Genomic DNA, 16209 nt, shown 5'->3' with positions numbered 1-16209 from the left:
AGAGCACAAGTGAGGGGAGGGGCAGAGAGAGAAGGAGACACAGAATCTGAAGCAGGCTCCAGGCCCCAAGTGGTCAGCACAGAGCCCAACTCGAGTCTCGAACCCATGAACTATGAGATCATGACCTGAGCTGAAGTTGGACACTCAACTGACTAAGCCACTCAGGCGCCCCTCAGTAGCTTTTTATTAGGGCATTTTATTACTTCCTCTCTCAGTACCCTTAAATCACTTTGGTGTTCTCAACCAGTGTTCTTCTTTGATGGATTTTTAAAAAATAGCATTTGTAGGGGTGCCTGGGTGGCTCAGTCAGTTAAGCGTCTGACTTCAGCTCAGGTCATGATCTCACGGTTAGCCCCACGTCAGGCTCTGTGCTGACAGCTCGGAGCCTGGAGCCTGCTTCGGATTCTGTTTCCTTCACTCTCTGCCCCTCCCCTACTCACACTCTGTCTCTCTCTCTCAAAAATAAACATTAAAAGAAAAATAGCATTTGTATAAGGTAATCTATGCTACGTGTGAGTGTGTGTGTATCCTGAAGGGACACAAGTGAAATCTTGCTTTATAGCTTGTACAACAATCCATACTTAGAGTATTTCTATAGCACAGAAAACAAAAGACACAAGAAAAGACACATAGTTAACATTCTGTGTTATTTATTTATTTATTTATTTATTTGATTTTAATGTTTATTTTTTTATTTTAATTTATTTTAATGTTTATTTATTTTGAGAGAGACAGAGACAGAACATGAGTTGGGGAGGGACAGAGAGAGACAGAGACACAGAATCTGAAGCAGGCTCCAGGCTCTCAGCTGTCAGCACAGAGCCTGACGTGGGGCTCGAACTCACTAGCCATGAGATCATGACCTGAGCCGAAGTCTGACGCTCAGCTGACTGAGCCACCTAAGCATCCCTCTGTATTTATTTTTATGGCATAAACTGGATGGATGGAAAAGACTGTTCTGGTAGCTCTTTACAAACCAGAAGCTGCCCCCTTTGCTCAGTGGTCCCATGGACCTAGTCTTCCCAGATGCATTCTAAGTTCCGGGCTGGGAGGGCCCCCATGACCCAGGAAATACCCTGTAAACCTGATCCCCTCTGCCTGCCCTCCCCCCGACACAGGGCTGATCCCCGGGCCTGGCATGGGAGGTGTGATGACCGCGGTGTCTCCCTAGGGCGTCTGTGAGGAAATGACTTACGAGGAAATTCAGGATCATTATCCACTGGAGTTTGCCCTGCGGGACCAGGACAAGTACCGGTACCGGTACCCCAAGGGGGAGGTAGGTGGGATTTGGGGGCTTAGCCACCCGCCGTCTGCCCCAGGACCACTGGGGGGTGCTCTGTGGAGGCTGTGTGGGCGGTAGGTGGGGTCTGACCTCAGAGCTTGGCCAGGCTGGGTGTGCGTGTCATCTCCATCACCTCCCAGCCATGGGGTCCAGGCCACGCAGTCCCTGCCCGCCTTGGACAGTGCTGCACGGACTCCCACCTCTGAGACTCTGGATCCCTGCTTCCCAGTGTTCCCTACCTTTGCCTTTTTCCCTTCCCCGGGGTATCACAGGGATTGTGTCCTCCCTGTGACTCCAGACACAGGCCCCCAAATGCAGACATAGGGAGACCTTCCCCAGTTGAGTCGTGACCACTACAAGCCATGTGCTCTTGTCTCCTTCCCTCAGGCTGGCTCCTGCTTCAGCCCAGGCCCCAGGTCAGAAATAGGTGGCCTTTGACTCCAGTATCTCCTACTTCCAGGAGGTGGCCTAGGGCGGTAGCCAAATAAAGATACCATTACGGACACACAAGTGTATGCACACATACACGTACACATGCGGAAGTCCCCATCCCCACCCCAGAGTCCAGACTCTGGGCCCCTTTGCTGTACTGTCTTCGGGAAAAGCACAGCTCTGGGTAGCATTACTTTTTTCCTGTTGTACTATGAGGCAGGGCTCAGATTTAAAACTAACCCAGATAACAATAAAAAGGAGTAAAGCAGCTGGCTGTTCAGACTTGAGAATACAGGAAAACAGCAGTTACCAAAAGGACTGATCTAGGATTCCTCCAGAACTACAAGGCATTGCTCTCAGTCAGAGCGTGGAGGCACATTCAGCTCCCAGCTTGAGACATTTGTTTTGCTGGTTGTGTGCAAAGAGGACTCGGTCTCCTGGTGGAAATCTCTAAACCTCATGGCTGAGGGATTGGTCTAAGGTGTCCCTTGTCAGCTACCTCCCAGCACCCAGGGGAGGCACAGGGCAGGGAGACTGCCAGGATCATTGTTCCTGGGCCCTTAGGCATGCGGACAGGTCTTGCTCCAGGAAGTTTTGGCAGCCTTTATTGCCCCTGCCCCCACAGCTCTTTCTGGGCACTCCATCTACTGTGGGCTGGAAGGGCACAGTGCCTCCTACCAGTCCTCAGTTGCCAGCATGTGAGTTCCAGCAGTGGAGGGTTCAGCCAAGGACCCTGTAGGTGAGCACAGAGGTGGCCCCTTAGGATGGCAGCCTGAGGCCCAGCCCTGCCCTCTAGTCCTCCGGGGACCTGGCCTGGGGTGGAGGACGCAATCCCTTTCCCAGGCTGCCCATCTTTCTCCCCTCCCAGCTCCCCTCTCAAACTGGACATCTCACTGTCCTAGAGGGTCCCCAGGGGCCAGGCTGGAGGATACCAGTCTGCAACCTCCCAGAATGGTGAGCATCCTAGGACCGAGGAGGTAGCTGGTACCCAGGATGTCTCCATCACTTACCCCTGGAGCAGGGCCTGAGGGACCCTTCCCACTTGCACTTGCAGTCTTATGAAGACCTGGTCCAGCGGCTCGAGCCTGTCATCATGGAGCTGGAGAGGCAAGAGAATGTGCTGGTCATCTGCCACCAGGCTGTGATGCGCTGCCTCCTGGCCTACTTCCTGGATAAGGCCGCAGGTGCGGGCCGGGCCCCCAGGGAGGTGGGATGTGTGTATGTGAGAGAGACAGTGGGACTGTCGTGTGGGCGTCCCTGGCATGCCAGCCCTCCCCATCTGTGTCCACAGAACAGCTGCCCTACCTCAAGTGTCCACTGCACACCGTCCTGAAGCTGACCCCTGTGGCTTACGGTAAGGAAGCTTCTTGCACACTGACCTGGTTGCCAGATGCTGGCTTTCCACAGGGTTCCACGATTTTGCTGCAGATCCCTTGAAATTCCTTTAGGGACTCATTCTTCCTCTGCCCACTCCACTACCTTTCCCAACTTACCTTTTTTTTTTTTTTTTTTAAGGAAGCTCTCTACCCAGTGTGGGGCTTGAACTCACAACCCCGAGATTAAGAGTCACATGCTCTACCAACTGAGCCAGTCAGGGAGGCACCCCTCCCAATTTATAATTTTTAGTTGTTGTTTTTTTGTTTTCTGTTTTTTGTTTGTTTGTTTTTAACTTCTGTGGCCACTGGTGCCTTTCCAGTGATCCTCAACCATCACCCACCCACATGAGGGTGGTTTTTCTGAAACCCCCGTAAAGCCCCAAAGCCTCCAGGACCTGGGCCTTAAAATATTCTGGGTGCAGGGCCTGAGCTCCTGGGTCTCAGCTCCTCACTTTCAACACAGGCCATGAGGCACCCCTCAGGTGGTCGTGTCCTCCGGAGAATGACCGTAAAGCCTAGTGGCAGCTGATGTCATTCCCGTGTGTTCTCATCCCCTCGTCCCCCATTGCATTGAACACCTGGCCTGTCGGGCTTGTGTTCGTAGTGTGCTTGGGCTGTAAGTGGTTTGGCGGCTCTGAAGACTCACAGAATGACTCCATGCCGAGCTCAGGCCCGCCACTCCTTAGACTGCCCTCCGCCCCGCCAGTGGGCAGCTTGGGTCCTCGGTGTAGCCCTGCCTGGGTGTTTGGGCTCCTCACCAAGGCTGCGCTGTGGCACGTGATAAATGTGGGCCTGACTGGGTACCTCATCCTTCCTCACATGCTCTGCAGAGCTGCCTAAGGGTGAGAGGACCAGGACGAGGCAGAGGATGGCTGTCTAGTCTATCATACCCCAGGCCTCGACCTGAGAGACGTTTCTACCCTCTGTGGCTCCAGCGGCCTTCCAGGAGGGGAAATGGATTTCCATCTTCCCTTTGGCAGGTTGTAAAGTGGAGTCGATATTCCTGAACGTGATGGCTGTGAATACGCACCGGGACAGGCCTCAGGTAGCAACGGGGTCACTGCTGTGGGGGCGAGCATATTCCTGGGGGTATCCAGGCACAGCATCTTCAAGGCCCAGAGCCAACTGGGGTGCCTGCCAGAGTGAGCTGGAGTTCTCTGCCAAAGCTGCTGTCTTATCACCAGGGCGAGGTCATGGCTCTGGGCTAGGCCTTCCCGAGGATGCTGGCCTGGGGGTGGAGAAATCCCTGGAGCTGGGTCCCCAGGCTAGGCAGTGCCTGCATCTGGGTGTGGTGGCTTCTTCCCAGCAGCCCTACCATAGCGGTCTGAGCCAGGGGGTGGGGGATCCCAGCTGGGAAAGAAGCAAGAGGCCCTACTAGGGGGCATGTGGGGATCCTTCCATGGTCCCCTACAAGCTCAGGCCTCACAAGCATCTTTTCCAACTTGAGCACACCTTTAACAATTAAAGTGGTATTGTGCTTTGTTGTAGAAAGGGCCGTGCAGGTACTGAGAGGGTGTTGGCACTAGACAGAGACTGTCATGCAGAAGAGCAGTTCACTATCCTGTGTTCCCCCAGTGCCTTGTTTAAGATAGAAGCTCCTCAAAGTTTTGCCCAGAACCACTTTCTATGTCCACGTGAGGTCTCTCTTTCACTGAGGCCAAGGGCCGGAGTCGCCCTTCTGGACCTCATTCACAAGGTCTACTGCAGCAAGAAGGCCCCTGGGGCCTCTGTTGTGCCTGCTGCCACCTACAGTGGAGCATGGGGGGCTCTGGGTCCCTATCAAAGGTGCAAGCCTTGGGCTGCTCACCTGCCACCCCTCGACCTTGAACCCCACTGGCAGAGATATGTGCATGTTCTTAAGACTGCTGCCCATCACCGGGACCATCTACCATGTAGGCCACTTCTCTATTTGTCCTGAGAGTCTGCCCCAGGCCTAGCCTGGCACCCACAGGTCACAGGAGAAGGCATGTCCTAACAGGCACCCTTTGTGCAGAAGAAAGCCCAGAAGGCACTGGGCCCCAGTACTGACTGACAGGGTGATGGTAAGAGAAGCCCCTGGAGCCAGCAGTCATTGGGGGCTGATGCCTGCATCAACGGGACAGGAGCCGGCATGACCATGGGGTAGGTGGCAGCCACCTTGCCCACCTCTGCATGGTGGCTTCTGAGAGGCAAACTTCTGCTGGCCATAGGTTCCTGGCTGGTTTCCTTTCAGGTGGCGGGATCCCCGGGTCCTAGCCCATTCTTGGGAATATGATGGGAAAGGGGGCCCTCGGGAAGCCTGCCCCACCCACCATGAGAATTGCACCTGCCCCTCCAATTCCAGTGGCTGGTTCAGGGCACGCACAGGTGTGCCCGTGGGGGCAGTGTCTTCCTCCCTGCAGATCCGGGCACATCACATCACATGGGGCTGTGGCCCAACGTGACCTGCTTCAGCAGGTGATGGTTGCGAGGGCCCCCAATCAAGAAGATGGGCCACCAGGATTTGGGGGTCCCATAGGACCATCTCAGGGAGCTGAGGAAGGTGTCAGGCTCTCAATCCCTTAGGCCACAGCCCAGCAAGCTGTGGAAGGAAGTGGACTTTGTGGTTTGACAGGGCCCATCTGTAGCCGAGGGCTTCAGGAGGTCCAGAGTGCCCCACCCCAGGTCTGAGAGGACAAAGCACGCCACAGACTACGAGATTTCCACAAGCTGCTGGGGCTACATCTGACACCTGTCCACCGACACTTCGAGCCAGGAGGAGGTCGCCCCCAGGAGCCGGTTCCCTTCCCTGCCCCCCACTGGCGAGGATGCAAGCCAGCTGTTTCCTCCTGGTTGACTCAGGCCTGGGGCAGGAGGTGGAGATAGCCTTACTTTGGGTGATGCCCGGCCTGTGTGCAAGGAGCAAGCAGGAACTGGGGGCATCTTCCACCCCTGCCTTTGAACACTTGTGTTCGTCCGCCCACCATATGTTGAGAGGCTCTTGGGCTCTTGCTCTTAGGGAAATTTGGGAAACGGAGTCCTGCAGCCAGGGCTCCTGGGGGGTGAGTATGTGAACCCAGAGGTGCACAGTGATGAGGAAAGTAGGCAGCAGGACAGTGGATGTCTGTCTATTCTCACCACAGCGTGAATCTTCTGTGTTGTTTGTTTTGCAGAATGTAGATATCTCGAGGCCTCCAGAGGAAGCCCTCGTCACGGTCCCTGCTCACCAGTGACCATGTCTCATCCACTGCGACCCCCAGGCAGGTACTGATCTCTGCAGATGAGATCATTACAGGCCCCTGCTCCATGTGACAGTTTCTATGCTGGATCATCCTCAATGCCACACCTGGTTGGTGGCACCCAGAGCCCCCGCACAGCCCACCTGCTTCCTTGTTAATGGCGACAGGGTTATACGTGGTGCCTGACCTGCTGCTAAGAATCATTTGGCCAGACTGCGTCTGCCCTGGGCTGGTGAGAGGTTTCCTAGCAACCCGGTCCTTCTGTTGCAGCTGTGAGGTGTCCTCTCACCGGTCGGTTGGCTTTGTGAAGTGTGAAACCCTAAACATGTGAACAGAAAGCACTTGCTGTGACGATCCCACCAGGCCGAGCTGTCTGAGGTGGACCGGGGACCCCTGCAGGGGCTCCGCCGTCTCCTCTGTGGCCACTTCCTGAGCCTGAGGCAAGGTCTTCATGGCAGCCTGAGCTCCACTGCCTTGGGTGAGAAAGAGCCCTTCCCATCCTGCCCTGCCAGGACCCGTAGAGCCACCAAGGCAGGTACCTCCACTGGCTAGGCCACTCGTATGAGCAGTGTGCTCACTTCACCACGACATGATGTACAGAACACGCAGGGAACACAGCCTTTGTGGTCACCGCTTCTCAACTGCGCACACACTGGAACATTGGCGAGAGCTGATGGCCAAGGCCACCCCTGCCCACCTGCTGCACAGGGAAAGCACGTAAAGACAGGGTGGTTGTGTGAGTTCTTCCCAGTGTACACCCAGGTGCTTGAGGGAGGGGCTGCCGTCCCCCTCCCCTCCTGGCCCTGCCTGCTAGGCTACCTCTTGCCTGTTGCCGCCTGTGTCCACACAGGAGTGTACCCCGGTGGCCGAGACGTGCATTTGCTGTGAACGATTCAGAGAAAAATAAGCCTGTCCTGGCATTCATTGACCTCTGCCCGTGGGACTGAGCCGGGGAAAGGGCGGGCTCCTGAGGTACCCGTCCAGGGGAGGATTTTCTCAGCCATATCGTAGCTTTTGATTCACGTGTATGGGAGCCTGGCAGAAAACGATCTCAGAAGGCTACCATCTGTCACACCCCTGAGTTCTTTTGAGCCCAGAGAGGCAGGCTGGGCAGTGGGTTTGGGCTCCATTTTGTAGCTGAGCAGGAGACCTGTCCAGCAAGTCGCAAGCCTGGGTGAGGAGGTGTCTGGACCTGTAGTCGGACGCCCCACCGTCCACAGGACCCAGGATCCCGAGCCCACCTTGTACCCGGAACCTTCCTTGGCAGAACAACCCACCTTTCCCAGCCTTCCGGGGCTTTGCAGCCTGCAGGTGCCACCTGTCCCTGAGGGAAGTTCATGTCCCTGCCCCAGCTGGCGGTCTGTCAGCCTTGGGTGCTGCAGTGGCTGTGGACAGACACGGTGGAGGGCTGGGGCAGGATCTTCTGGACTTACCTCCTGCCAGAGCCCCAAGCCCTAGACTCAGGACCAGGGGACCATGCCACTGCCTTTGGGACATGAGGACCACAGCCTTTGTTTCTGTGTCCCCAGAGTCTTGGGTGACTCGGTCACTTGGACACACTCACTTTTTGGCCATAGTGGTACTCTTTTGTTGGTGGCACCTACGTCTGGATGTCCCCACTTCGCCAGGACCTCGAACTGGCTGAGGCATGACCAGCGAGGCCTTTTCTCTGTGCCCAGAGGGCAGTCAGGAGCTGACAAGGCCTGGGATAAGGCAGAAGGAAGCCTGGGGGCATGGTGTGGGTTGGGGCCTTTCTTCTCTGCCTGTGCCCTGGAGTGGTCTCTGCATGGTCAGCAACCCACTGGGTTGACCACTGGTTCTATCCATGATGGTGGATGTGCTTGTGTTGAAGACACTTTCCCGTTCTTTTCAGAATGGAGGTTGTTGGATCTCAGCCACACATTACACTGTGTCTAGCATTCTTTGCAATAAATACTTTTTCTAAAAAAATTGGGCACCTGGCTGGCTCAGTTGGTAGAGTGTGCAGCTGTATCTCGGGGCCGTGAGTTCGAGCCCCATGTTGGGCCTAGAGCTTACTTTAAAAAAAAATAAAATATATAAGAATCTAAGGTTGTATCTTGTGACCATCTCTCCATTTGTGAGGTATTTCCGGCTGGCTCTGCACACTCCCATGTTGTAGTCTCTCGTAGGTCTGTGTTGGGGTCCTTGGTCCAGCTCCCACCTCCATGCCTACCCCTCTCTGGAGAGGAAGCTGTCTTGCCCTGGAGTGTGCCCTGGGCCTGGTGCACATGGGCAGGGACAGGGCCGAGTTTTCTCTGGGCCAACCTAGGGTTCTGGGTGCTCATTCCTGAGCAGGAAGCAGATGTGTGAGGGGGCATTTGGAGCAGAGCACCAATGAGGGGAAATTATTGATCTCAAATGTCGGCATCCCTGGAGAGGGGAACCAGGGGCTGGATGGAGGATGGACGGAAGGTCTGCACGAGGCTGTGGGTGGGGGCGTGTTGGCTAGTTCTGTTGTGTTTTCTTTGTCACCTACCTCTGGATTGGGGAAGATGAGATGAGGGGCAGGGTTTTCCCTTTCTTGTGCCCCAGAAAATCACTGGACTTTCCATACCTCTCGCCCTGGGGCTGGGCTGTTGGGAGGGCAGGGCTGCTCTTCAGTGGACATGATGGGGCTGGACATGGCTGGGTGCCCATCTGCACCTCTCTCCGTGTGTCAGGTTGGAGGTGGCTGTGGCTGGGCTGTTTCTGAGTGGTTTGGTGTTGCCAGTGGCTATGGCTGTGCCTTACCCAGCTGTGTCATGATGGATGACAAAACCCCCTGGGCATCATCCCCGAGTTCAGAGGGATTCCAGCTGCAACGGTCCTCCTTGCAGGTGAAATTAGGAGACAGCTTGATGGTCCTCACCCTGTCTCTGGGCACTGAGTTCCTGGGTGGACACCTGACCTGAGAGGCCTCAGCACTTTTGGAAGAAGGTGTTAAAGATTTTTAGCAACAAAGCAACAGCAGAAGGAATGAGATTTAACACTATGAGAATTTTTCTTCGGGTCCAATGTTCTACCACAACCTAGAAAGAGCAATTATATATTGTCATGTTGAAAAATTTTGTAGCAGTTTGGATTGCTAGAAAACAATGACCATGATTGGATGTTAAGATCAAGCGTATTTGGATAGAAAGAAATGTTGCAAAGATATAGGTTTCAGCAATATTTGAATTATATTTATAATATAATAATATACTATATATTAATAAATTAAAATACAATTATCATCAGCAAAGGGGAGTGTTGGCATGTATGGCTTAAACCAATCATGTGTGGGGCTGGGCACATTGTTGTTTGAGCAGAACCTTTTTTCTTTAAGTAATTTATTCATTTATTTATTTATTTATTTATTTTGAGAGGGAGAGAGAGAGCGTGAGTGGAGGAGGGGCAGAGAGAGAGAGGGAGAGAAAGAGAATCCCAAGCAGGCTCTGTGCTGTCAGTGCAAAGCTCATGTAGGTCCTGATCTCACAAATTGTGAGATCATGACCTAAACTGAAATCAAGAGTTAGATGCTTAACTGACTGAGCCATCCGGCACCACTGAACAAAACTATTAAAAGTGAAAGATGGGGAGCATATTGCTCTTGACCTTGGGGTCATGAGTTCAAGCTCCACATGCAGCATAGAGATTACTTTAAAAAAAAGAAAATGGGGGCACCTACGTGGCTCAGTGGGTTAAACATCGACTCTTGATTTCAGCTCAGGTCATGATCTCACAGTTTGTGAGATCAAGCCCCAAGTCGGGCTCTTCGCCGACAGCGCAGAACCTGCTTGGGATTCTCTATCTCCCTTTCTCTGCCCCTCCCCTCCTCTCTCTCACTCTCAAAAGTAAAAGAAAAGGAAAAAAAGAAAGAGAAAAGAAAAGAAAAGAAACATGGCTTTGGGGTAGATTAGAACTAATGTCGGCCACACCCTAGTTAATGGCCACAAGTCCCTTTGGGAAGGACTGTGAAGAAAGTGCCAGCATGAACCAGTAACATTTGCACAGGGCCCTCCTTCCTTAAAGGGCACCCACCCTACTTCCTTCAGGGACCCCTGAGTTTATGAACTGATTTTACCTAGAACGTTGGAGAAAAAAAATCCTCTCTGTTGCAGGCAGGTCTCTGTTGGTCTGACCTCTGGTCCTTCTATTACACACATCAAGGAGGACTCTATGGGCCTCCCTGTCGGTTTTGGTCCTAGGGGCCTGGTGATCCTGGCAAAGATCCTTTCAGGCCAGGCCATTCAGATGACCACTAAGTCTCCTGCATGTCATGGTCTCTGTACCTCTCTCTCCTCCGGCAGCTCAAGGCTGCTACTTGCCTCTCAGTGCCCAGGGTCCTGGTATCTGCATTGAAATCAAGGAGTCATCTCAATTACGGTGTCTCCAGTCAGAATCCCTGACCCATGGAGGACAGTGACTACGGTGCTTGTTAAGTAAAGGTTGAATTGTGTCCCCCCACAAAACAATTCATACACTGAAGACCTAAGCCTTGTACTTCACAATGTGACCTTATATAGAAATAGGATCACTTTTCAAAGATGATGTCCTTGGCAGTGAACTTCTAAATGATGGTAAAGGGAGTATCTCTGAGTGAGTTGTCTGATGAACTCAGCCCAACATTGGATTTCAGTGAATGAATGAATCTTCCTAAGGTTTTGGATTCTTTCTTCTACATTATACCAGGGGGCTTTGGACATCTCTGTTGCATTTAGGGAGACTCTGCTGTCTTCCAGCCAACCAGATAGACACACAGAACAAGCCTTAGTGGCTTAAGCCAGCACACTGAATCCAAAATTTCTGTCCAGTGCACCTGTATCAATAAATTCAGCCCAATCTAAACTTAGGTTCTTATCTCCTGGGTCTAGGACCTCAATCTTTCCTCGCACATATTCTCCACATTGTCACGAAGGTAAGTTAACAAAAGTCTTACAGTTCCTTTGATACATAAGCCTTCCCCTCTGCATTTTACTTTGTAATAAGATCTCCAGACATGCTGGAATCCATCTTTTTTTTTTTAATGTTTTATTATTTTTTCCTTAGTATTTTATCATTCAGTAGTCTCTGTACCCAATTTGGAGTTCGAACACACGGCCCTGAGATCAAGAGTCACATGCTCCACCGACTGAGCCCACCTGGCACCCCACTGGAATGCATCTTTAGTTTAAGGCACTGGGGTTATTGAGGAGTTTGGGAAGACGGGAAGGAGAAGAGTTGGCTTCCCCTTGCAAACGATAATGTTTCCTCTGAGTTCATTCATAGATCTTCATCCTGTGTAATTTGTTAACAGGTGAAGTGCCTACTGTGGGCTAAGCTGTGGAGACAGAGCAGTAAGCCCGACAGGCAAACTCCTGCTGTCACAGAACTGCCGTGGGAGACACAGTACAGAAATACATAAGGATGTAATTCCTCCCAGGGCGCCGGGACAGAGGGGAGGGTGTGGGAGGGCGTGTAAGTAGGCCTCACTGAGAAGGTGGCCAAAAGGCCTGGATGAAGCCGTGGAGTGGATGGCTGCAGAAGCCAGAGTGAAGAAGAGGAAGGCCAGGTCAGAGGTCATGGGGTACAGGTGATATGGGGCCTTGGAAATAGGAGGCCCATGAAGGCCTTTGAGCCAAGTGACTTGATTCGATGAACTTTTTTTTTTTTAATGTTTATTTATTTTTGAGAGAGAGAGAGAGAGAGAGAGAGAGACAGAGCATGAGCAAGGAGGGGCAGAGAGAGAGGGAGACAGAATCCGAAGCAGGCTCCAGGCTCTGAGCTGTCAGCACAGAGCCCGACGCGGGGCTCGAACTCACAGACTGCGAGATCATGACCTGAGCCGAAGTCGGATGCTTAACCGACTGAGGCCACCCAGGCGCCCCATCAATGAACATTTTTAAAGGGTCCCTCTGGCTGCTGCCGCCTCTAGAATAGACTTCAGTGGGGCAGAGTGGAGGTCAAGAGACCTGTCTGGAGCCACTGTGACAATCCGGGTGAGAGACCTTGATGCTGGCATTGGGGCTGCTGAGAAGTAGTCAGATTCTGCCTAAATTGTGAAGGTAGAGCCAAGATTGGCTGCTGATGTGGATGAAGGCCTACGAGAAAGACGTGGTGCCCAGGGGTGGGGTCACCACTGTGGACATACGAAAGTCTGCATGGGGCAGTTCAGCTGAAGGCGCATTCAGATTAAATGCCAGCTGGATATCTAAGTGGAGGTGTGACAGGAGTTGGATCTTGAAGTGTGGAGTTGAGGCCTGGGCTGGAGATAAGAAATGACATCATCAGTGTGTAGACGGTGCTTAGAGCCGTGACACTGGATGAGCTCTCAAGGGGAATATAAATAGAGAAGAAATGGCACCTGAGGACCAAGCCCTAGGGACCCCACATTACGAGCGTGACATGAAGAGCCAGCAGACGGTGTGAGAAGGAGCAGTGGGGAGCGTGGGGGAGCTGGGAGTGCCCTGCTGTGTCAGGTGATGCTCGTGGGTCAAGGAAGGTAAGGCCAGTGGATGTGGGCCTGCGAAGTATTTCCCAGTGTCGCTGCACACTCTCGGTGCTCTGTCCTGAGCAGTGCCTGACTTTCACATTAAAGATTTAGGGAGGCTGTGAATTCCCTCAGCATTTCATCTGGAAGCCATAGAATCTGCCTATGGGTTTGATAATGCGCTGTCTCAGCCCCATGGCGGCAAGAGATAGGAGACTCCTTTGCAAAGCAGAGAAAGTTTAAAAAAAAAATTTTAATGTAAATGTTTATTTATTTTTGAGAGAGAGAGAGAGAGTGCGCGTGAGCCTGAGCAGGGGTGGGGCAGAGAGAGAGGGAGACAGAGGATTTGAAGCGGGCTCTGTGTTGACAGCAGAGAACCTGACACAGGGCTCGAACTCATGAACCATGAGATCATGACTTGAACGCTTAACCGACTGAGCACCCCCCAGGCGCCCGGAGAAAGTTTTCCATTTGTGCTTGGACACACAGCAGCTGGGAATCTGACCCTGTTGTTCTCTTTAAGCTGCTTGGATGCTGTTAAAAGCAACCACCTGGCAGCAGTCAGTGCATTTCTCAGGCCCTTCATGTTTTAAGGTGAAGCCCTTGGCCTTCCAAAGCCCGAGTATCAATGGATTCCTCACCTGAGGGGCTACCTGTGGTGTCTTGTTTTCTGATGCCACTTGGGACACTAAATTTTGTGGGGTTTTTCACACCAATAACTAATTCTCTGATTCTCCCACACCAACTAGGTGTCCAACAATTCAATCCAATTTGGACACCAACTCTTGAATTAGTGCAGATCCCACAGGTTAAGGGCTCAGTCCCACAAGACTGACCCTACTTCAGGTGCTGGTCCCAAGTCCCAAGAGGGCCACCCATAACTTCTGATCAACTGGCTATAAATCAGGTCTAAGCCCCCTCCTCAAATTCAATAACTCGCTGGAATGACTCCTAGAACTCAGGGAAACACTTTATTTGCATTTAAAAAGGATGCAATTCAGGAACCACCAAATGGAAGGGATGTATGGAATGAGGTACTGGGGAGAGGGAGAGGGTGGCGTGGAGTTTCCAGGATAACCAGGGCTATTGCCTTCCTAGCACATCAGTGCGTTCACTAATCTGGGAACTCCCAGAACTCCACTATGTAGGGGGTTTTACGGAGGTTTCATTACAGAAGCACCATTAATTAAATCACCGGCCTTTGCAAGTTTAAGGACAAGTGTAGAAGTGGGGTACTGGGAGACCTTGCCTTCAAAAACCCTAGAAACCAAGTTACATAGATCATAAAATACTTGGATTAGAATTTTTAAAATAATGTTTTGACTTTAAAACTTTATTTAAAAAAAATTTATGTTTGTTTGTTTATTTATTTAGAGAGCAAGCCGGGGAGGGGCAGAGAGAGAGAGAGAGAGAGAAATCCCGAGAGCTGGCTCTGCACTGTCAGCACAGAGTCCGACACAGGGCTTGAACTCACAAACCGCGAGATCATGACCTGAGCTGAAACCAAGAGTCAAGAGCCAAATGAAGAGACGCTTAACCAACCAAGCCACCCAGGCGCCCCTAAAACTTTATACTTGAAAGGAAAGAAAATTTGATATTGCTGGTGTTGATTATAAAAAAAAAACCATTGGCCTCTGGTTGATAGAAGTGAATCTCCACCCCCCACCTCCCCGGTTTGGGCTGAAAGTTCCTACCCTCTATTCATGGCTTGGTCTTTATGGTGACCTGCCCCCATCCAGAACCTTTCTAAAGGGTTTGGCTTTCCCCGGCCGGGAGTCTTATTAGCATACGAAAGACAGCAAATCCAAGTGTTTTTAGGAGCTCCGGTGCCAGGAAGCAGGGACTAAGAACACGTATTTTTTATTATACCACACCCCCAGCGGTGGCTTCAGGCTGCCAGGTTCGCTAGAGCCTTTCCCTTCATCCTAGCTGGATTTCCACCGCCTTCAGCTCCTACCAGACAAATGTCCAGTCCGGACCCACCTCTATTTCCCCGCAGCACCTTCTGCCATTCCTGGTGACAACATCTCTATCACTTGCAGGAAACGGTCTCTGCCCGACCTGATCAGAAACAGAATTTGTGAAAAGGAACTTGTGTAGCTTCCAGAGCCACCGAGGGGGCCGGAGGACAAGACTCAGAGCCAGCCGGACAGCTCGTTTCCAGCCCAAACCTCCGTCCTGCTCTGGCCTGCTGAGCAAGCCACCACCACCGCCACCGCAGGATCCTCACCATAGCCCAGACACTGCAGGATCCTCATATAGCCCAGACACTTCGAGCCCTGAGCCTCGAAGGAGGCTCTCTGTTGTCCAGACGTGGCAGCCAGCCCCCCAGCGAACTCCTGGGAGGGTTCTGATTGGCTGGGCCTGGACAAAGGCCCTTGCCCTGGGGCGAAGGACAGCGAGCCCGTGAGTCTCTGGCATTTCTGCCTTCTCAAGTGGAAGAAAGGGGCCCAGGTGCTGGGTGAAGAGGAATGGCAGGGGCCTCTACTTCAGCATTGCTAATTAACAAAAATTCGACTGAGTAAATTTTAAAGATCTAATTGGCTTTCTTAAGTGATTCCTGAAGTGGGCAGCATCTCATCTTACCCGTGGAGGGGAGCTCTGAGGAGTGGGACAAGACGGAAGGTTTCTATAGAAGGAGGGTGGGAGCAGGAAGGTTATTAGCAAAAGAAAAGGATTGTTCCAGACCTGGCCTCTTTCTGGGGGGCGAAGCAAGGTGTCTTATCATGCAGACGACCCCATCTTTCTTTGAGGGGTGGGAGAGGAGCAAGAGGCCGACTCAGTGGCGCTGATTGAAAAATTCCTGACTGACCGGTTAAGACTACATTTCTGGGAGAGGTTGAAACTGCAATTTGATCGGGTATCAAGGCCTGGTTTGGGAACTTGGTCTGAGGGACGTCATTTGGGGCCCGTGATTTTTGTTTTGTTTTGTTCTAATTTTTTAATGTTTATTTTTGTGTGTGAGAGAGAGAGAGAGCAGAGGAGGGGCAAAAGAGAGAGGGAGACAGAATCGGAAGCAGACTCCAAGCTCTGAGCTGTCAGCAGAGCCTGACTCGGGGCTCGAACTCACGAACCGAACCGTGAGATCAAGACCTAAGCCAAAGTCCGACGCTTAACCGACTGAGACACCCAGGCGAGCCCGCACCACCCCCCCCCCCCCCCCCTCTTTTTTTTTTTTTTTTTTTTTTTTTCACAGCACTCACCTCTCCTGGCCCAGAGTCTCAGGCCTGGGCTGACAGGTTGCGCCCACCCCCTGTCAGGGACTGGGCTTTCTGGGCATCACTGGGTGCTCCCCATGCAGAATTGCCACTACACGTTGGCCACACACTGGGGGCTGGGCATTTGAGGTCAGCGCTCAATACAGGGGCCATTTACAGAGCTATAGACAGGTTCAAGTGGCCACTTAGGTCGGGGCAGCACCAGGGGCTAACATCAGGAGACCTTTCAGTCCACAGGCCTACAGGGGCAAAGTGG

The 16209-nt window shown here is 52.4% G+C and overlaps 1 protein-coding gene and 1 long non-coding RNA gene across 5 annotated transcripts in view; one reads left to right on the top strand and one right to left on the bottom strand.

The window, feature by feature from the left end:
• PFKFB4 (6-phosphofructo-2-kinase/fructose-2,6-biphosphatase 4) overlaps nt 1–15994 on the top strand; it is a 42044-nt gene extending 26050 nt beyond the window's left edge. For 3 of the 4 annotated variants that reach the window (XM_049642624.1, XM_049642622.1, XM_049642625.1), the window contains exons 10-14: nt 1172–1276; nt 2769–2898; nt 3006–3068; nt 4071–4135; nt 6222–6442. In XM_049642624.1, the coding sequence (XP_049498581.1) occupies nt 1172–1276; nt 2769–2898; nt 3006–3068; nt 4071–4135; nt 6222–6281 (423 nt within the window). In that variant the 3' untranslated portion in view covers nt 6282–6442. Of the gene's footprint in view, nt 1–1171; nt 1277–2768; nt 2899–3005; nt 3069–4070; nt 4136–6221; nt 6443–14777 lie in introns of those variants that run through there. The other variant, XM_049642623.1, reaches the window with a different exon arrangement.
• Nucleotides 2118–6496, bottom strand: LOC125930684 (uncharacterized). Its single transcript, XR_007460212.1, has 4 exons — nt 6431–6496; nt 4121–4318; nt 2725–2813; nt 2118–2447 (listed from the first exon to the last, which is right to left on the bottom strand). It is a non-coding gene; the product is annotated as an uncharacterized LOC125930684 (long non-coding RNA).
• Nucleotides 15995–16209: the final 215 nt, after the last annotated feature.

The sequence above is a fragment of the Panthera uncia genome, chromosome A2 (genome assembly GCF_023721935.1).
Source record: "Panthera uncia isolate 11264 chromosome A2, Puncia_PCG_1.0, whole genome shotgun sequence".
Lineage (NCBI taxonomy): Eukaryota > Metazoa > Chordata > Mammalia > Carnivora > Felidae > Panthera > Panthera uncia.
This window is presented reverse-complemented; position numbering and strand designations above follow the sequence as displayed.